Genomic DNA, 21,538 nt, shown 5'->3' on the forward strand with positions numbered 1-21,538 from the left:
CTTACTCTTTTGTTTTTGTGTGTGTGCAGCATTCCTTTCTCTGCAGAAGATATAGACAAGGCTATTCCTGTATTAGACCCATCTGAAATAGAACCACCAAAATTCGTATCAGAATATACTTGTGCACAGTCCCTTGTGAAGAAACCCTCCACAGCTTCAGCCTCAAAGCAGATCATTTGATGCATATGAGCTTGATTATGCATCAATTAGTAATTTGGCAGTGCAAATTTCTCATTAAGAGAATGAACAATGGAAGCTTAGACTTGGTAACTGTAGAATTATACTAAATGATAATGGCCAAATGTTTGTAGTTGTCCGACTTTGTCAGTTTTTTTTCTCTTGTTTGGACTGTAAATGGTAGAACATCTTTGTAAATATATTAAGTAATGAATTAATGAATTCTCATAATTCTTTTGAGATTCATAATTGTTTCCAATGCTTTCTGAGATTTTTATTCAAACGTTAATGGAGCAAACTTGCTGACTACTACATGCGTTTATTATAACAATGTGAGCATTGCCGTGAGGGATTCGGTAACATGATAAACGTGGTCAGAAAATTTTGACTTCTGAGAAGAAAGTGGTTGATAGTTTTTGGCAGTTTCGGAAACCACCAACTTTGAACCACTTAATTTTGTCATTGTATTGGTGGCCAAATCAATGACTCTGTTCACACCTATTCATACCCAATATTCGTATCAAAGAAGAATATATAAACTACAAGGAAGTATATAATTGAAAAAACAATATGGCAAGTAAAAGGGAAAATTACATGAAAAATGAGAAAGCATGGCAAGAAAAGTAGCAAGATTACGTAACGAATAGTAGCTTAACACTAAACAAGCGGAAGAATCTGCATGGTAGCATGTATACAAAATTACAGCTCTTAAGAACCCTTCAAAAATCTCAAAACGATATTGTTAAACTCTTGTGCACATTCGATCTGAGGAACGTGCGAGGTGTTGTCGATAATTTCTAGTTTCGTTTTGTCTCCAAGAACCCTACACAGATACACCAACCATTATATAGCTAACAATTAAATAATATGCTTAAGAATGTTGATATATATATAAACAGTTCATCTAGTAATAATTTTATACGTCAAAACTTGAACAATATATGACTTACTCTTTTAATTCGTAAGCCATCTTCACAGGAAATATCTGATCTTTGTCTCCCCATACTATTAGGACCTCCTAGGAGTTTAAATATAAATGCGTAACGATAGTAAGCTGAATTGCATTTGAGTATACTCATATCAACTCTGAAGTAATATCACGTACATACCTGAGAAAGAGGATCGATGTTTAAATTCTCGTTCCGGCCAAAAGTCACCCCCTTCAATAATTCAACCTTCTCTGTTCTATTCTTTGTATATAAATTCTACATTATAAATCAGTCCGGATTAGTTTCAAATTTTTGCTAGAAAAGAAAACGACAATAAACGTTTGATGCATGGTCATTTACGATGTCAGCAGAATTGTTCTTTTCCCCCAAATGCAAAAGAAGAAAAAGAAGAAGACAATACTTGGACTATACTTACACTAATAACGTCGTTCCAGAAAGCATTGGGAAACATACTAAGTATCCGCGACGAAGATGCCAAAGCCATAAGTGTACGAAGCTCAGTTGCAGTTGATGGTAACATAACTTTCTCGATGACCTCACAGTTGGATCGTTGCAATAAACTTTCACTGTCACACTTTCTCATGTTAATACCAGAGCTTGCAATCACTACTTTCTCCACTTTTTCCGGACACAATTTTGCCAAATGGTATGCCACAAAACCGCCGTAGCTTGTTCCAACCACACTATACTTGCCTATTCCTAATTTCTCCATTAGCTTTGCCATACATTCCGCCTATATTAAAACATATATGTTTGATATATTTAAAAGATCGTCCAAACATTTTTTTTATGTGAGCACAATATTTGAGATATAGATATTAAATTTTAAAAAATGTGAAGTAGGAAATAAATAAATAAAATATACTAAACAAACAAACAAATTTCTGAAATATTTTTGCTATTTGGTACTTTTTGCTAACATTTTCTGACAAGCTAGTGGGAAATTTATAGAATAAAAACATGAGATAATATATAGAGAGAGAGAGAGGTTTATGGAAACCTGGAAGACTTCGGTGCGGTTGGTGGAAGAAGTGGTAGAGTCACCGAAGAAGACAAGATCGGGAGAATAGAGCCTGAAAACAGAGGGAGAGAAGGCTTGAATCTGTCGCCGCCACTGCCACATAGAGGATGGACCGAAGCCGTGGAGGAGAAGCATAACAGGTCTGTCGTCATCATCGCTCCGGTTTGGTGGTCCCCAGAAGTGGATGGTTGTTTCAGAGTCTATGGAAAGCGTCTGCGACGTCAGTCCTGCCGCCGTAAGGCAACGGCGGAGGTAGCCTTCTAGAAAGCGCGTCGGGCTGAGGTAAGAGGACAGCGACATATCTCTACTACCACTTCTTGTCCAAGAGAGAGAGAGAGAGAGTATAAAAGAAGCGGTGAGGAATGATAAAAAAGATTAATAGATGAGGCACATATTGGTGTAGGGACGTTTCCTTAGTGTATCTCAATAATTTTAAGTTTCCTTAGTTTAAGGGTTTTCTATTTAAAACATGTTTGTTGTATTTTGTAGCACATATTGGTGTAACGGACCTCTAAGAATTGATTTGTTGTCTTGAAATAGATTATAAATTGTTTCCCTTTTTTTTGGTTATTTGAGTTTGTTCAAAAATCAAAACGCATATACAAAGCCGGTGTAACAAATTTGACTGTAAGAGTATAGGTGGACAAATCTTAAAAACATGACCTTTAGGTCCTTTTTGTACAAGACCTAATAAAACCCAATTCAAATACTTTTTTAAAAAAAAAAATTTGGAAAAAGAGCACTTTGGTTTTTGTTAGTTTTTCTTACTTAATTGTAATTAGTAGTGTGTTACTAGATGTAATTGCTGATTTAAAAGCACTGTTCTGTTCTGATGTAATTGCTGATTTCTTACTTAATTATTTAATGTGTTACTACTTACTAAGATGTATATATTTGGTTCTGTTCTGTTAATGGTTCTTTAAAATAAGTGAAATTATGAGTTGCTTGATTTGCAAGATTACAACAACCCCTCTCAACTTTTAAAGGTTACATTTTTAACCTGATCATGCGAGCAACCTCCAAGGCTATCCCTTTCTCTTTTCACAGATCTCCCAAAGTTCAATGTCACCTCTTTCTTACTTCACTCTCTCCTCCTCTGCGTCTCACGTCTGCTTCTTCGCCGTTTTCATCATCATCTTCGTCACAATGGTTCGGCTTTCTTCGGGATGCCATCTCCACGTCGGACTTGACGCTCGGAAAATGTACCCACGCACGTATCCTAGCCTCCGAGGAAAACCCAGAACGATTCCTCGTTAACAATCTCATCTCCATGTACTCCAAGTGTGGTTCACTCACTTACGCCCGCCGAGTGTTCGACGTAATGCCTGAGAGAGATCTTGTTTCCTGGAACTCGGTTTTAGCTGCCTATGCACAGTCTTTCGAAGGTGCTGCTGCTGTCGAGAACATTGAAGAAGCGTTTCTTCTATTCCGGATATTACGTCAGGACGTTGTGTATACTAGTCGAATGACTCTGGCTCCAATGTTGAAACTGTGTTTGAGTTCTGGATATGTGTGGGCTTCAGAGTCATTTCATGGGTATGCTTGCAAGATTGGTTTGGACGGTGATGAATTTGTTGCTGGAGCTCTCGTTAATATCTATTTGAAGTTTGGTAAGGTTAAGGAAGGTAAAGTTTTGTTCGAGGAGATGTCTTATAGAGATGTGGTGTTATGGAACTTGATGTTTAAGGCTTGTCTGGAAATGGGTTTTAAGGAACAAGCCATAGACCTTGCTTCTGAGTTTCTTAGAAGTGGCTTACATCCCAATGAAGTCACTTCTCGTTTACTCGCTAGAGTTTCTGGTGATGATTCTGAAGCAGGACAAGTGAAATCTTTTGCAAATGGTAAAGATGCTTCTGCTGTTTCAGAGATTATAACAAAGAATAAAAGATTGAGTGGATATCTCCATGCAGGCCAGTACTCAGCTCTTCTCAAATGTTTTAGGGATATGGTTGAGTGCGACTTGGAATGTGATCAAGTCACATTTATTTTAGTGTTAGCTACAGCTGTTAGGTTAGATAGTTTAGCGTTAGGACAGCAAGTTCATTGTATGGCATTGAAGTTAGGACTTGACGTGATGCTCACTGTTGCAAATAGTCTAATAAACATGTACTCTAAACTGAGAAAAATTGGTTTTGCTAGGGAAGTATTTTATAATATGAGTGAAAGAGATTTGATTTCGTGGAATTCAGTTATCGCCGGATTTGTTCAAAGTGGCCTAGAAATGGAAGCAGTGTGTTTGTTTATGCAGCTTTTACGTTGTGGCCTTACACCAGACCAGTATACTATGACGAGTGTTCTAAAGGCTGCTTTTTCTCTTCCTGAAAGCTTGTCGTTGAACAAACAAGTTCATGTTCATGCAATTAAAATCAACAATGTTGCTGACAGTTTTGTCTCTACTGCTCTGATTGATGCCTACTCTCGGAACAGATGTATGACAGAGGCAGAGGTTTTGTTTGAGAGGAGTAAGTTTGATCTCGTCGCTTGGAATGCAATGATGTCTGGTTATACACAAAGTCATGACGGTCTTAAGACTCTGAAGCTCTTTGCTTTGATGCATAAACAGGGAGAGAGATCTGATGATTTCACGCTCGCAACAGTGCTTAAGACATGTGGTTCCTTGTTTGCAATAAATCAAGGAATGCAAGTCCATGCCTTNTAGATGTAATTGCTGATTTAAAAGCACTGTTCTGTTCTGATGTAATTGCTGATTTCTTACTTAATTATTTAATGTGTTACTACTTACTAAGATGTATATATTTGGTTCTGTTCTGTTAATGGTTCTTTAAAATAAGTGAAATTATGAGTTGCTTGATTTGCAAGATTACAACAACCCCTCTCAACTTTTAAAGGTTACATTTTTAACCTGATCATGCGAGCAACCTCCAAGGCTATCCCTTTCTCTTTTCACAGATCTCCCAAAGTTCAATGTCACCTCTTTCTTACTTCACTCTCTCCTCCTCTGCGTCTCACGTCTGCTTCTTCGCCGTTTTCATCATCATCTTCGTCACAATGGTTCGGCTTTCTTCGGGATGCCATCTCCACGTCGGACTTGACGCTCGGAAAATGTACCCACGCACGTATCCTAGCCTCCGAGGAAAACCCAGAACGATTCCTCGTTAACAATCTCATCTCCATGTACTCCAAGTGTGGTTCACTCACTTACGCCCGCCGAGTGTTCGACGTAATGCCTGAGAGAGATCTTGTTTCCTGGAACTCGGTTTTAGCTGCCTATGCACAGTCTTTCGAAGGTGCTGCTGCTGTCGAGAACATTGAAGAAGCGTTTCTTCTATTCCGGATATTACGTCAGGACGTTGTGTATACTAGTCGAATGACTCTGGCTCCAATGTTGAAACTGTGTTTGAATTCTGGATATGTGTGGGCTTCAGAGTCATTTCATGGGTATGCTTGCAAGATTGGTTTGGACGGTGATGAATTTGTTGCTGGAGCTCTCGTTAATATCTATTTGAAGTTTGGTAAGGTTAAGGAAGGTAAAGTTTTGTTCGAGGAGATGTCTTATAGAGATGTGGTGTTATGGAACTTGATGTTTAAGGCTTGTCTGGAAATGGGTTTTAAGGAACAAGCCATAGACCTTGCTTCTGAGTTTCTTAGAAGTGGCTTACATCCCAATGAAGTCACTTCTCGTTTACTCGCTAGAGTTTCTGGTGATGATTCTGAAGCAGGACAAGTGAAATCTTTTGCAAATGGTAAAGATGCTTCTGCTGTTTCAGAGATTATAACAAAGAATAAAAGATTGAGTGGATATCTCCATGCAGGCCAGTACTCAGCTCTTCTCAAATGTTTTAGGGATATGGTTGAGTGCGACTTGGAATGTGATCAAGTCACATTTATTTTAGTGTTAGCTACAGCTGTTAGGTTAGATAGTTTAGCGTTAGGACAGCAAGTTCATTGTATGGCATTGAAGTTAGGACTTGACGTGATGCTCACTGTTGCAAATAGTCTAATAAACATGTACTCTAAACTGAGAAAAATTGGTTTTGCTAGGGAAGTATTTTATAATATGAGTGAAAGAGATTTGATTTCGTGGAATTCAGTTATCGCCGGATTTGTTCAAAGTGGCCTAGAAATGGAAGCAGTGTGTTTGTTTATGCAGCTTTTACGTTGTGGCCTTACACCAGACCAGTATACTATGACGAGTGTTCTAAAGGCTGCTTCTTCTCTTCCTGAAAGCTTGTCGTTGAACAAACAAGTTCATGTTCATGCAATTAAAATCAACAATGTTGCTGACAGTTTTGTCTCTACTGCTCTGATTGATGCCTACTCTCGGAACAGATGTATGACAGAGGCAGAGGTTTTGTTTGAGAGGAGTAAGTTTGATCCCGTCGCTTGGAATGCCATGATGGCTGGTTATACACAAAGTCATGACGGTCTTAAGACTCTGAAGCTCTTTGCTTTGATGCATAAACAGGGAGAGAGATCTGATGATTTCACGCTCGCAACAGTGCTTAAGACATGTGGCTCCTTGTTTGCAATAAATCAAGGAATGCAAGTCCATGCCTATGCAATCAAATCTGGATATCACTTAGATCTATGGGTCAGCAGTGGGATTTTGGATATGTATGTAAAATGTGGTGATATGAGTGCAGCACAGCTTGCTTTCAATACTATTCCTGTGCCTGACGATGTTGCTTGGACGACTATGATATCAGGATGCATAGAAAATGGAGAAGAAGAACGAGCTTATCATGTTTATAGCCAGATGAGGCTCATGGGTGTGTTGCCTGATGAATTTACAATAGCCACACTTGCGAAAGCAAGCTCCTGTTTGACGGCATTAGAACAGGGGCGCCAAATTCATGCAAATGCCCTCAAGTTGAATTGCACGGGTGACCCGTTCGTTGGAACTTCGCTTGTGGACATGTATGCTAAGTGCGGAAGCATAGACGATGCATATTCTTTGTTTAAAAGAATACAGATGAGGAACATTGCTGCCTGGAATGCCATGTTAGTGGGATTAGCTCAACACGGGGAAGGGAAAGAAGCTCTCCAGCTTTTTAAACAGATGAAATCTCTGGGTGTAAAACCTGATAAGGTCACGTTTATCGGCGTTCTGTCTGCTTGCAGTCACTCAGGCTTCGTATCAGAGGCATACAAGCATATTGGATCAATGCATCGTGACTATGGCATTAAACCTGAAATAGAACACTACTCTTGTTTGGCTGATGCACTTGGCCGTGCTGGATTTGTCAAAGAGGCTGAAAATTTGATCGAGTCAATGTCCATGGAAGCTTCAGCATCAATGTACAGAACTCTGCTTGCAGCTTGCCGAGTTAAAGGGGACACAGAGACAGGGAAGAGAGTGGCAACTAAGCTTTTGGAGCTAGAGCCTTTGGACTCATCAGCTTATGTGCTTTTATCCAACATGTATGCTGCTGCTTCCAAATGGGATGAGATGAAACTTGCCAGGACGATGATGAAAGGGCAGAAAGTGAAGAAAGACCCGGGTTTCAGTTGGATAGAGGTGAAAAACAAGATCCATGTATTTGTTGTGGATGATAGGTCAAACCCGCAAACCGAGTTGATATACAGGAAAGTAAAAGATGTGATAAGAGACATCAAACAAGAAGGGTATGTTCCTGAGACAGATTTCACACTTGTAGATGTGGAAGAAGAGGAGAAAGAGCGTGCCCTGTACTACCACAGCGAAAAGCTGGCGGTTGCTTTTGGACTTATGAGCACTCCTCCATCCACACCGATCCGTGTGATTAAGAATCTTCGTGTCTGTGGAGATTGTCACAACGCGATGAAATATATAGCAAAGGTGTATGATAGAGAGATTGTACTTAGAGATGCAAACCGGTTTCACCGGTTCAAGGATGGTATTTGCTCATGTGGTGATTATTGGTAGTTGGAATTTGGAAAGTAAAGATAAATTTCAGCAAAGCATTGATAGTTTTTGCTAAGAACAGAGCATTCCTCTGTTCTAACCAATGTTAATAGAGATTACAAATCAAGTTACACTGCATTCTCTGTAAGAGAAAGAATATTACATAAAACCTTACAAATCATATAACCTAATAAATTTCAAACTGTAGCCTCGATCCTAGGTTGGAAGGAAAGAGCGGAAACGAAATCCACAGCTTCTCCATCCTTGAAGCATCTTGGCAACTCGCTCCACTCTTCTTCAACTAAATCATACACAAAGTATCTACAATACACTTCTGGAAGACTTGCATTGAAGCACACAAGTATCTTGTTTCCAACACCACCAACGCAGTTTACGTCACCTTTTTTACCGTACAACTCATGAGACAAAGCAGGAGGCAACATCCCCACTTGAACCCAGTCCCGGTTACTGTCATCAAGTCTCCAGATCCTTAAACTCGCACTTTCAAAGAACTCAGAGAGGAGAATCACATACATTGTTCCATTACATTCCACCAAGTCGATGGAATACTCTAAGAAAGGAGGAAGAAGCTTCGGCAGCTCTGTAAAGCGTCGTTTCGTGAGATCACAAGCTACAATTGTGCCGTAAGAGCTGAGAAAATAGACTGTTTCAGCATCGTCTGTAACGGTGATAACGGAAGAGTATTGCTTCGATGGACTTCTTTGAAGATTGTTACTCGCCACAACAACGTTTCCTGTTTTGCTAAGGAAATAGACTGTGCCATTGACAATGTCAGCATCAGACTCATCCTCATGTGGTGATGACTCATTGTTCTTGGCTAATAACTCAAAGTCTTGGTCTTTGCTCCACGAATCTGAGTTTGAATCATAGATCTTGAAACTGAGATTTGGGATTTCACCGGAGATTGTAACGAGCTTGTAGCTTGAAGTAGTGACAGTGGTGGTCATGGCTACAGCTTGGAGAGAGTTGTTGTTGTTATCTTGAGAGATTGGAGAAGGAAGGTCACGGGAAGATCCAGTGAGGGGGTTACGGAGGAGGAAGTCGCCGGAGATGGAGCAGCGGAAACAGAGCAAGCCACCGGAGGAAGCGACGGGGATGAAATCGCGGCGGGGGTGGAGGAGGGTATCACGGCGGCTGAGATTTTTCCAGGTGTTCTCAGTGGAATCGAAAACGAAGGAGGAAGAAGAAGAAGTGGAGTCGTGATCGTCGATCATGAAGAACCAAGGATCTCGAGTAGGGATAAGAGAGCAAGCAAGCTTGAAGCTTTTAGAGGTTTGGCTAGATCTCCATCTCTTGCAAACAGAGTTCATACGGAAGAAGCAAGAAGTTGGTAGCCATGAGAGTACTCTCTCAAGAACATCGTCGTTGAGTTCGTCCATTGGGAATTCAGAAGCTAATAATAAGCTTGTTGTATCTTCTTCTTCTTCTTGGTTTCGTGATTTTCTTTTCCCAGTTGAGAATCCCATGTTGTTGTTGTTTGTTGGCTTAAAGCTGCGCAGATTCAAGGGTTATTGAGATTTGGCTGGTGGAAAGAGATAGAATTGTTGAGAATGGTGAAGAAGCAGATACAGAGAGAGAGACTTGTGAAAGATGGGATTTTTAAAGAGAGGAGATATGTGATGTAGGTAATGTAGTAAGAGAAGAGAGAGAAGAGAAGCTTCTTTGGCTCCTCTTTTTGAAGAGCGTTGACAATCCCCTTACAAAGATACTCATTGCTCTTGTGGGATAGATCATAGATATATAGAGAGAGAGAGAGAGACAAGTAAAAGGTAAAGTTTGTGTTGTAACTTCTTCTTCACTACCCCTTGAAACCTAAACTAAGCTGTGAACATAAATGTTGACTTTTTCTTAACTGGTTTTATTGTCTGATTGGAATATAATTGTCGGTACAGGTTTACAACTTAATTACTACTACACTTCTGTATATCTATTTTAATAATGAACTCATTACATTACAATAGTCATTTGAAAAACAATGGACTTTTTATTACTAGTAATCACATGTTTTCCGACCAACACTTGTAGTAGTATTATTAGTTTGTATTACATGGTATTTTTGTGTTGTGATTCAGACTCAGAATTATTTTTGTGTGTATGAGTGATAGACTTATGTTTATATTGTTTAGCTCGAAAATAAAAACAACAAAAAATTTAGAAAAAAACTGTGGATTGAGACAAAAGAATAACATCCCCAAGTCAGAGTGATTCAAATAGTGAATCACACTTTTAAAATAAGGAAAGAAAAATTAGGCCAACTAACTTTGTTTTTTATAAGTTAGTTGAAAAAACACTAACGCAGCTACTTTTCTTTTTAGTTGGCGTAAGTTTTTCTCACTAGCGTTACCAGTTTTATGGTTAAGGATACAAAAGAATTTTCAAGATTATATTTCTTGTAATAAGTATAAGCTAATATCTAGATGATATAGAACACTCTATAATCTTTTAAACTAGAGATATACTTGTAGTTGTTACAAAAATTATCTAAACAAAAGTAGAAATACATTGCATTAATTTATGTAAAAGAGAGAATTGGATGGGAGAACAAAAAGAGAAAGACCAAGATTAACGCACGGAGACAGTGGTTAGTTAGTAAGCCCACGGCCACGGGTGTGTGTGAGAGAGTTAAAGGCAAGGAGACAAAAGCAAAAGAGAAAGCTAGGGAGCTGCCCTCTTCTCTCCTCTTCTCTCCTCCTAATTCCATCAAAAGTGGCGATTCGTGTGTGTGTATGTGTGTGTGGGTTGTCTTCTTCCTTTTCCTTTTCCCAATTTTTTTTTTTTCAAACAGTTTTACCTTTCGAATAAGAAAATTAAAGGTAACTCCTTTTTCTTTTGCTCGTGTTTTCTATATATATATATATGAAAATAAAATTTACATAGACAAATTAATCCCCTTTGTCTTTTTTTTTTCTTTGTGGGCATCAAATCACATTTTGTCTTTTATCATTTTGTCAAACTTGCGGTTGAATTCTCCATCCAAAAATACAAGCTTTTGTGTTCATGCATGCTATTGACTATTGTGTTCTTTTTTTTTTCTACCGGAAAAGTAAAACTATAATACTTTAGCTGATTATTATACATGTTATATGACCGGTTTATGAAAAAATCACAGAGAAAGGGATTTGTTGAAAGTGAATGCTTATAAATCCAAAATTATTGTTTCTAAATGCACATTTCCCTCAAAATGGCAAAAGTTTATTCAACCAATTAATCATGATGCTTAATTTTTCACCACAAAGACAAAAAAAAAATCATTAGCAAATGTAATAGTGTGATTACATAAACAAATGATTTTACTGAAAGTTTTCATTAGAGAGCTTCAGATTTACACATGCACTGATGCACACTATGTAGTATGCAACGTAAAAAAAAATGCAGAAAAAGAACGAAGAAAAAGTTCTTTATGTGTGAGAAAAAAAAAAAAGGATAGGTGTGAAAAAGCAAATTAAAGAATAGGACCACTGTTACTTTGTAGCCTCGTTGAGGAATCTCTTCTCCGCATCGACTTTTGTGCCATTCCAAAGTCAATGCCCCAGAACTTGTTCCCAGGCCATCCATCCCCCAGTTTTATAATGTATTTCATTAACACTTTTAAAAGACGAACTAAAAAATTAAAAACCTAATAATAATAAACAAGAAAAGCCATCAACGAAATCTAATACTCCGTAGGTCCCTAGCTGCATAGATATCGATGATACCCAAACAATGTTCAAGTTTCGATTTATTTTTTTCTTTCCTTTTGAGATGGTTATTACTTGGGCAATGCCCATGCATAGAGTCATAGAGAATTAGAGATGATCGATCTTCATGTCACAAGCAGAACATTTTTCTTAGGTTAGATAAAAAAAATACTATTTAAAACTGAGTTGTATGTATAAAAAGTAGAAAGACTTGATTAATTCAAAAAAATACATATATTTAAAAGTCGTTTTACCTTCTATACACAATGCATTGAACAAATATGTCTAATGTGAAACTTATGAGGGGGGATTAGTTTCTTGTATACGTTTTGGAGAACTTCACATAATCCTAAACTAAAGAAGAGGCTTGGCATTTGTAATAATTGTAACCCAAAGAAGAATGACTAGGACAAATTTGAAACACCACAAACAAACACCTCTGGATGATAAAAACGGGAAATGAACTTGGGCCATATTAAGTAGAACAACATGGCAAGCCCAACATCCGCAAATATGGTTTTGAGTTTTGACCGATTTTCAATAACAGTCACATTTCACAATCATTCATGATTGAATTAATTAGTACTGGCAAACAATCTTTTGGGAACAATTCAGAGATTGTTTGAATTTTTCTTTTTGGGAGACTGCTTGAATTTGCTCGACAACGGTTTTGATCTATATTTCAGTAAAACGACATCCTTTTCACTATGAAATCATGCATATATACCATAATGCTATTAATCCTAATGTATTAAGAGTTAATTATGTAGATAAAAGCTGAGAAAAGAAAGACGTAGAGAACACGGAAAGTGGTAAGCGTCGTCATTATCTAGGATTAGGAGATAGCAGCTAAGTGAGTAACGTCTTCATTCTTCTCTGTCACTATCTCTACCTCTTTTTAGATACACGTAATACATCCTCCTAAATAGCTCAACAATTGGATGGATCCTCCCTTTGGTCCTATCTAGTAACCTACCACGTTGTCCCTTTGTTAGTTTTTCCTCTCTTTATATAGTAGTAAATAATTATCTTCTTCTCTACGTTAAGTTTTTCATTATTCTTTCCCGATGACTCTTGTCTAGTTTTGAAAAAATCAAAAGTTTAGATTAGTTTTACAATATTGGCTGGCTCACGTTATCCTCGTGTGTAAACATTGATTTTAAAAAGACTAAGAAAATGACTTAATGAATTCATTTTTCTTGGGTTTACCATATGATGACTCTATTTTTCCATTTACATGTAACAAGAAGTCGATGTGAAAGCTGTATTATTTAAAGTTAAAGAGATGATACCTCTTATCAAAAATGAAGTTATAATTAATAATAAAAAATCAAATTAGTTTATCAACAAAATGGTTACCGACTTACCGTCTTCATTTATAAAAAATAAATAATGATTTCTTGTCACATCATAAATGAAAATTTTAATTATTTACTAATCTAATCCAATCTCAATCATCAACGTAATTGGTAGCTTATAAAAAGGACCGGAAATAAAAAAAAATTAAGGAAAAACCAAATTTCTTACTAATAACGCCTAAACAAAAAGGTAGAAAAGATTGCATTTTTTTCTTTTCACCAGAGCAGCTGAGCTCACAGGCATTGCATGATCAGATCAGTTCAAACTCATCAGCGGGTACGTTTTGACTTCTTCTTCTTCCATAATTTTTCCCTTCTCGTGAATGAACGAACGTTGGAGAGCTTTTACCTCAAATCTCTTTTGCTTTGGAAATAATGGTTTTATTATCTGCGTTTCTCTGTTCGTCTCTAATCTTTGCTCTGTTCTTACCCTGTTCAGTTCTCATTTGAGTAATCAATTTAACTACCCAAGATTTCAATTTTATGGTTCCAATTTGCTCAGTATCGTACGACTTTAACCACAGACCAGAGCTGGAGAAAAAATCCAACTCACAAATCGTTAAAGTTTGGGTTTTTTTAATCGAACTCGAAATATGAAATAGGGATGTTTTTTTTGTTTTGTTTTAATCTGCAGAGATTGTAAGAGATTTTACATGAAAGATGAATTCAAGTGGTGATGAGGAGGTGAAGTTAGGGAATGGAGTTGTTGGGATTTTAGCTGAAACAGTTAACAAATGGGAGAGACGAACGCCTCTGACGCCGTCTCATTGCGCTCGCCTTTTACATGGTGGTAAAGACAGAACCGGCGTTTCCCGCATTGTGGTTCAGCCATCTGCTAAGCGTATCCATCATGATGCCTTGTATGAAGATGTCGGATGTGAAGTTTCTGATGACTTGTCTGATTGTGGGCTTATACTAGGAATCAAACAACCTGAGGTATGGGAGATTCACTTTTAGAAAAGAATCCTTTTTGTATATCAGTTTATGAGATTTGGCTTTGTGGGTTGATTCTGTTTGCAGCTAGATATGATTCTTCCTGAAAGAGCATATGCTTTCTTTTCACACACTCACAAGGCTCAGAAAGAAAACATGCCTTTGTTGGATAAAGTGAGACACTTTTTCTGATTCATACTTATTTTTTTTGTCCATCTTGAAGACATCATGAGGAATTATGAAAAAATGCAGATTCTTTCTGAGGGTGTGACGTTGTGTGATTATGAGCTCATCGTTGGGGATCATGGGAGAAGATTATTGGCATTTGGTAAATATGCAGGCAGAGCTGGTCTTGTTGACTTCTTGCATGGGCTGGGGCAGCGTAAGCTCTTCTAACTATTCTGATTCTTAGTTACATGTTTCTTTGCAGCTCAAATGAACTGTATTCTAAAGCAACGAGCTTCTTCTTGAATTGATGAATGTAATTTGTCCATGTTTGATGCAGGATATTTAAGTCTAGGATACTCAACACCTTTCCTTTCTCTCGGGTCATCCTATATGTATTCCTCATTGGCTGCAGCAAAAGCTGCTGTGATTTCTGTAGGTGAAGAAATTGCAAGCCAGGGACTGCCATTAGGAATCTGCCCTCTTGTTTTTGTCTTCACTGGAACAGGAAATGGTAACTTGTTTAATTCTACCGCATTCTTTATATCCTCTGGCACCTCTCAGCCTGCAAATGTTTCATCTCATTACATTTTCTCATCCGCAGTTTCTCTCGGGGCGCAAGAAATTTTCAAGCTTCTTCCTCACACTTTTGTTGAACCAAGCAAACTTCCTGAACTATTTGTAAACGTAAGTCAAGCTTTACTTTTTTTTTATTTTTTCTAAGGGTTTTAAAGATTCAGGGAATCTGTTTATGTGTGTTTGTGAGAAGTTTTTACTGATGAAATGTATATATCTGCACAGGACAAAGGAGTGAGCCAAAATGGGAAATCTACAAAGCGAGTCTATCAAGTATATGGTTGTATCGTTACTAGCCAAGACATGGTTGAACACAAAGATCCATCAAAGTCGTTCGACAAAGTAACACCTCCTGGCTGTGAGTTTTGTTTCACTACATTAAAGTAGAACAGCTTTTAACTCTTTAAGCTTCTGATGTTCAGGCAGACTATTATGTACACCCAGAACACTACAATTCAGTTTTCCACGAAAAGATATCCCCTTATACATCTGTTCTTGGTATATCCTGATCTTTGTTTTATCTTTAAAGTTCAAGAGCTCACATACATATAAGCAACTCAACTGTCCACTAGTTACTTCACCATGGCTGTGAGCATCTCATTTTGGTTAGTTCCAGTGTGTAACTATAACTTTCCGTGCAGTAAACTGTATGTACTGGGAGAAGAGGTTTCCCCGTCTTCTGAGCACCAAACAGCTTCAAGATTTGACCACAAAAGGATGCCCGCTAGTGGGAATATGTGATATTACTTGTGACATCGGTGGCTCAATTGAATTTGTTAACCGAGCTACTTTAATCGATTCCCCTTTCTTTAGGTATAATATACTTAGATAAAAAGCTTTCTTTTCAGTCTTTATATGTTTACTATTTGATGAAACTTGTCGAGCTAAAAAACTATCTGTAGGTTTAATCCCTCGGACAATTCATACGATAGTGACATGGATGGGGATGGCGTACTATGCATGGCCGTCGACATTTTACCTACAGAATTTGCAAAAGAGGTAAGAAGATTACAGATTTAGTACTTGGACTGACTCTATAATTGAAAACCTTGTATTAATTGGGAGTTCTTGTGTCATGAAAAAGGCATCCCAGCATTTTGGAGATATTCTTTCAGAATTTGTGGGTAGTTTGGCTTCAATGACTGAAATTGCAGATCTACCAGCTCATCTGAAGAGGGCTTGCATAAGCTATAAAGGAGAGTTGACATCTTTGTATGAGTATATTCCACGTATGAGGAAGTCAAATCCAGAGTATGTTCTCAGCTGCTTCAACTGTTGTTACATATATAATATCTGATATGATTATGCCTCTTCTTTGAACCATGTTTTTATCTTTACTCTCCTTTTACTGTAGAGAGGCACAGGAGAATATCGCCAACGGGTTTTCCAGCCAGAGAACATACAACATATTGGTGAGTTTTAATGGAGAAAGTAAATATGAAGACTAGTCTGAATAATATAAAGTCCAAGACCTATGCTTCAGAAGATATTTAATATCTCTATTGAGTTTCTTGACCAAAGATTGCTACATTTTCGAGATCTCTCTCAGCGCTTCTTGTAATGGTTTTGACTGAGACGATCATTTGTAGGTATCTCTAAGCGGACACCTATTTGATAAGTTTCTGATAAACGAAGCTCTCGATATGATTGAAGCGGCCGGTGGCTCATTTCATTTGGCTAAATGTAAACTGGGGCAGAGTGCCGATGCTGAGTCATACTCAGAACTTGAAGTAAGTTTGTTCTTGATAATTATAGATATCGTACACCTGTCAAGGGGTTTAATTGTCAGCTTTAGGTTTTATGTCTTTTTCAATAAGTCTCGTAAGTTGTTAGAACAAGTAAGCAAACTACAGGCCAAAAGAATGTGGTCCCATTTGTAACCTATTCCCACTTGTCTTTCCATTATCTTTGGGTAGGTTGGTGCAGATGATAAGAGAGTTTTGGATCAAATCATTGATTCATTAACTCGATTAGCTAATCCAGATGAAGATTATATATCTCCACCTAGAGAAGCAAATAAGATCTCACTGAAGATTGGCAAAGTACAGCAAGAAAAGGAGGTAAAAGAGAAACCTGAAATGACGAAGAAATCAGGTGTTTTGATTATTGGTGCTGGACGTGTGTGTCGCCCGGCTGCTGATTTCCTTGCCTCAGTCAGAACCATTTCGTCACAGCAATGGTACAAAACTTATTTTGGAGCAGAATCTGAAGAACAAAGAGATGTTCGTGTGATTGTTGCATCTATGTATCTTAAGGATGCCAAAAAGGTATTCGAAGCTTTTGAGCCTCATCTGTTGAAGTTCAACAGTTTAATATGAGATGAACCATCAATCTTTTCAAATCTAATTCTGTTTTACCGATGTGATAAATCATGCGGCAGACGATTGAAGGCATTCCAAACGTAGAAGCAGTTCAGCTAGATGTGTCAGATAGTGAGAGCCTCCTTAAGTATGTTTTTGAGGTATTCTCCTAACTTCTCTGTTCTTAGATTACCTTTATTTCATACTTTACTGCTCAAATCCATTATCTTATATTTGTTTCATTGCCCGCAGGTTGATGTTGTCCTAAGTTTATTACCTGCAAGCTGTCATGCTGTTGTAGCAAAGACATGCATTGAGGTACACTCCTACCCTCAAAACCTTAGTCTAACATTGAAAAGGCAGAAATGTAATGGCAGGGGAGTATTTTCCTCTGCACAGCACATTCTTTCACTAGATTCTGGATACTGAATGCCTCTGTTTCGTCTTTGTTATTCACTCAGCTGAAGAAGCATCTTGTCACTGCTAGCTATGTTGATGATGAAACGTCCATGTTACATGAGAAGGCTAAGACTTCTGGAACTACGATTCTTGGCGAAATGGGACTGGACCCTGGAATTGGTATGACATTTCACAACATACTTTTTTTCACAAATTTATTTTTAGTCGATTTACCTTTAGTGCATTTAGCTTCAGAGTATCTCCTGAATAATTGAGAAGGTGATTCAATTATGTGTCTTTCAGATCATATGATGGCGATGAAAATGATCAATGAGGCTCATATCAGAAAGGGGAAAGTGAAGTCTTTCACCTCTTACTGTGGAGGGCTTCCCTCTCCCGCTGCAGCAAATAATCCATTAGCATATAAGTTCAGGTACTCTTGTTATATACACCATTTAACATATTTTCCTGTGTATCCTCAGCAATACATCATTTTAGAATTGCGCTTACTCAACTACAATTCTTTATTTCAGCTGGAGCCCTGCTGGAGCAATTCGAGCTGGCCGTAACCCTGCCAAATACAAAAGCAACGGCGACATAGTAAATGTTGATGGTATGACAGAAAAACAACGTCCATATGCAGGGGATATTTAAGTTGTTTAACGTCACTCAATGTATTATTTTTGTTTAATCGAGCTATGTAATGGCAGGGGAGAATTTGTATGATTCAGCCACAAGTTTCCGAGTACCTAATCTTCCAGCTTTTGCATTGGAGTGTCTTCCAAATCGGAACTCTTTGGTTTATGGGGAATTTTATGGCATTGAGAGCGAAGCAACAACAATATTTCGTGGAACCCTCAGATATGAAGGTACAATTTCTATATTCACAAGTCACATAGCTTGACATCTGAAGGCTTAACAGTTTTTATACTTTTGGCTTGTACAGGATTTAGTATTATCATGGCAACACTTTCAAAACTCGGATTCTTTGACAATGAAGCAAATCAAGTACTCTCCACTGGAAAGAAGATTACGTTTGGTGCTCTTTTAAGTAACATTCTAAAAAAGGATGCAGACAATGAATCAGAGCCTCTAGCTGGAGAAGAAGAGATCAGCAAGAGAATTATCAAGCTTGGTCATTCCAAGGAGACTGCAGCCAAAGCTGCCAAAACAATTGTGTAAGCTTCTCCATGAAGATAAATCTTAATATTAATTTTGTGATACCAAATCTTCTGCAAAACACCTTAGCCTGATTCTTTTGAGGTGTCTTTAGATTCTTGGGGTTCAACGAAGAGAGGGAGATTCCATCATTGTGTAAAAGCGTATTTGATGCAACTTGCTACCTAATGGAAGAAAAACTAGCCTATTCCGGAGATGAGCAGGTCTCTGATTTATGTGAAAGCACTAGTTCTCTCTTTTTTTTCACTTGATTTTACTTGCTTACATAACATTTGGACAATCTTTTGCATTATGTTATCAGGACATGGTGCTTCTACACCACGAAGTAGAAGTGGAATTCCCTGAAAGCAAACGTGTTGAGAAGCACAGTGCGACTCTTTTGGAATTCGGGGACAACAAGAACGGACAAACAACGACCGCTATGGCCAAGACTGTTGGGATCCCTGCAGCCATTGGAGCTCTGGTCCTTACTCAAACACTGATCACAACTTTTTCCTGTCTATATTTCGCTAAAGTTCAAAACAATTTGAAGCGTATGTTTCTGCTGTTTTGCAGCTGTTAATTGAAGACAAGATCAAGACAAGAGGAGTCTTAAGGCCTCTCGAACCAGAGGTCTATTTGCCAGGTAACTTTGAATTCCGCCTCAAAACTAGTGATGTGTTTGCAGATGAATATGTAGGATGGTATTGATTTGTTTGTCTTTGGGGTTTGTGGTGGTACGCACAGCGTTGGATATATTGCAAGCGTATGGTATAAAGCTGATTGAGAAGACAGAATGAATATCTGTGGATTGGGCAAGAACTCTGTGTATGGTTTCTCTATAACTTGGAGACGAACGAAGGTGAAGAAGATAGCAAAGATAATACACCCAAAAAAAAAAAGGAAAAAAAGAAAAAGATAGAGAGATAAGCCTCAAATCCTTGGATTGCAAGAGGAAGCATGTTGTAATTATTTCTAAATATGTATGTGTACAGAAGAACTCGTGTCCACAAATCTCAATGGTTGTATAGTAAGTGATCACATATGTGTGTGCATACAAACTTTTAAAACAGTGTAATTTGAAGTGAATAAATAAAATTGATGTAAAATGAGTGTAGTAGTATTTTTTTTTAGCTGTGGAAGAAGATGTTGCCCCTTTCATTTCCTTGTTTATTTTTATTTCATTTATCAGTATTGTTTCATCGCATTATACACAATATCTTATTAAATAAACTTTGGTTTTGAAAGTTAGTAACTCACATGATTGTGACAACATGTGTCAATTTAAACAATTAGAGATAATGCTATGTAGAAAACAAAAACTTAATTTTAACAATTTTTTAAAGTACAAAGATAAATGTAAAATAATAATAATTTTATACAGGTTTTTAAAAATGTAAAAAAAATAATTCTAATACGTATACAAACAACAAAATTCGTTTTTAATAAATTTTTTAAAAAGAAAGGGTTATTACAAGAAAATCATAAAATTAAAAACTAAAAATTTAAATCTAATATGTATATAAAAAAATTAATGGTTTTAAATTTTAAAATATAATTATCAAAAATACAACCAAACCCCTCATTGTATGTCTATCAATACCACCTTCTTGAACATATTCAACACATCATTCACCAGCCGCTGAGATATCACATCGATCATTGCCTCCTCCTCCACCAATACGACGGTGTATCTTAAAACTTAACCGTGAAGAAGCCCTCTTCCGCGACCTCAAACGCACCATCTCGAAACTGAGGAAAGTCCTAACAAGACTAGAGTTAGTTTGGGTACTTTAGTCTCTTGAATAAAAGGGAAGACACTTTATTTTATTTTACTGATGTAACTAAAACTCACATCTTTATCACTTGTAATCGTTTTGCTTTTTTGGTTTTGTCTTATATGGGCTACGTCCCTCAAACCTTCTGTCATAAACCCTCAACCCCTCTCTCTTCTCTTTCTCTCAAAAAAATCTCTTCTCTTTTTCAAGATGAAGTTTGGGGCTTTTGAAATGTATACAATCCTTAGCACTGCCTAAAATTGTTCGATCTCATATTTTCAAAATTTTATTATGAGACCAAGCTAATATATATATATATATATATGTATATGTGTGTGTAAGTGTTTACGTAACTCAAACCATATGTTAACATATTATGTATATATAGTTTTTAATTTTTTTTTGACATGAGGTAAATTATTATTCCGAACAACGATATATATATATAAATATATAAAAATATCTTAGCCAATGTGTTGGTTTTCTAAAAAAATTAGTGGTTTTTCTTTCTTTTTTACCAATTACTTTTTGTTAATTTTCAAATATTTTAATTCTTATGATGATGTTTCATATTATAAAGTAAAACTACACAAAAATTGTTTGATCTCATATTTTCAAAATTTTATTATGAGACCAAGCTAATAAATATCCCATTAGTGCTGCTCTTTCCTAAGTCAAATACCTAACAACGAGAATTTTCTTGCTTGACGGTACGCTTTTAACCAAGCCTACAAAAGATTCACCAGGGTTTATTTCAACTAGGGCTCGAGCTCGTCAACCACTTCGGTGAAGGAATGGGAATAGATATATATATATATATATATATATATATATGTGTATGTGTTTACGTAACTCAAAGCATATGTTAACGTATTATGTATATATAGTTTTTAATTTTTTTTTGACATGAGGTAAATTATTATTCCGGACAACGATATATATATATATATATAAATATATATAAATATCTTAGCCAATGTGTTGGTTTTCTAAAAAAATTAGTGGTTTTTCTTTCTTTTTTACCAATTACTTTTTGTTAATTTTCAAATATTTTAATTCTTATTATGATATAGACTAAGATGCATAGATTGTGTTTAATATAAGTTTGTAGTTAAAATCTATTTAAGATAAAATATGTAAAATTTAAAATATGGTTTATTATGATGGTACGAATAGTTAA

The 21,538-nt window shown here is 36.9% G+C and overlaps 5 protein-coding genes across 6 annotated transcripts; 3 read left to right on the forward strand and 2 right to left on the reverse strand.

Moving 5' to 3' along the window:
- Positions 696-2,574, reverse strand: LOC104729937 (2-hydroxy-6-oxononadienedioate/2-hydroxy-6-oxononatrienedioate hydrolase-like). Its single transcript, XM_010448969.2, has 5 exons — positions 2,128-2,574; positions 1,543-1,860; positions 1,287-1,382; positions 1,128-1,195; positions 696-1,000 (listed from the first exon to the last, which is right to left on the reverse strand). The coding sequence occupies exons 1-5, from the start codon at positions 2,446-2,448 to the stop codon at positions 886-888; spliced, it is 918 nt and encodes a 305-aa protein (XP_010447271.1). The 5' UTR covers positions 2,449-2,574; the 3' UTR covers positions 696-885.
- LOC104733157 (pentatricopeptide repeat-containing protein At4g33170-like) lies at positions 3,093-4,807 on the forward strand. The gene has a single exon (XM_010452764.2). It carries the CDS (start codon positions 3,155-3,157, stop codon positions 4,805-4,807), a length of 1,653 nt encoding a protein of 550 aa, XP_010451066.1. The 5' UTR covers positions 3,093-3,154.
- LOC104729941 (pentatricopeptide repeat-containing protein At4g33170-like) lies at positions 4,956-8,072 on the forward strand. The gene has a single exon (XM_010448972.2). The coding sequence runs from the start codon at positions 5,018-5,020 to the stop codon at positions 8,012-8,014; it is 2,997 nt and encodes a 998-aa protein (XP_010447274.1). The 5' UTR covers positions 4,956-5,017; the 3' UTR covers positions 8,015-8,072.
- Positions 8,038-9,766, reverse strand: LOC104729939 (F-box only protein 13-like). The gene has a single exon (XM_010448971.2). The coding sequence runs from the start codon at positions 9,478-9,480 to the stop codon at positions 8,191-8,193; it is 1,290 nt and encodes a 429-aa protein (XP_010447273.1). The 5' UTR covers positions 9,481-9,766; the 3' UTR covers positions 8,038-8,190.
- On the forward strand, positions 13,194-19,703 carry LOC104729943 (alpha-aminoadipic semialdehyde synthase-like). 2 transcript variants are annotated; one of them, XM_010448974.2, is made up of 25 exons: positions 13,194-13,326; positions 13,684-13,985; positions 14,070-14,156; positions 14,235-14,364; positions 14,488-14,661; positions 14,752-14,834; positions 14,949-15,065; positions 15,146-15,221; positions 15,365-15,536; positions 15,626-15,722; positions 15,808-15,974; positions 16,078-16,135; positions 16,313-16,453; positions 16,640-16,990; positions 17,104-17,184; positions 17,276-17,341; positions 17,485-17,602; positions 17,726-17,855; positions 17,956-18,035; positions 18,133-18,291; positions 18,369-18,600; positions 18,696-18,804; positions 18,903-19,064; positions 19,157-19,226; positions 19,328-19,703. In XM_010448974.2, exons 2-25 carry the CDS (start codon positions 13,710-13,712, stop codon positions 19,378-19,380), a joined length of 3,189 nt encoding a protein of 1,062 aa, XP_010447276.1. In that variant the 5' UTR covers positions 13,194-13,326; positions 13,684-13,709; the 3' UTR covers positions 19,381-19,703. The 2 variants fall into 2 exon arrangements, with proteins under 2 accessions (XP_010447276.1, XP_010447278.1); XM_010448976.2 differs by lacking the exon at positions 13,194-13,326 and adding an exon at positions 13,368-13,449.

Source organism: Camelina sativa, chromosome 12, assembly GCF_000633955.1.
Source record: "Camelina sativa cultivar DH55 chromosome 12, Cs, whole genome shotgun sequence".
Lineage (NCBI taxonomy): Eukaryota > Viridiplantae > Streptophyta > Magnoliopsida > Brassicales > Brassicaceae > Camelina > Camelina sativa.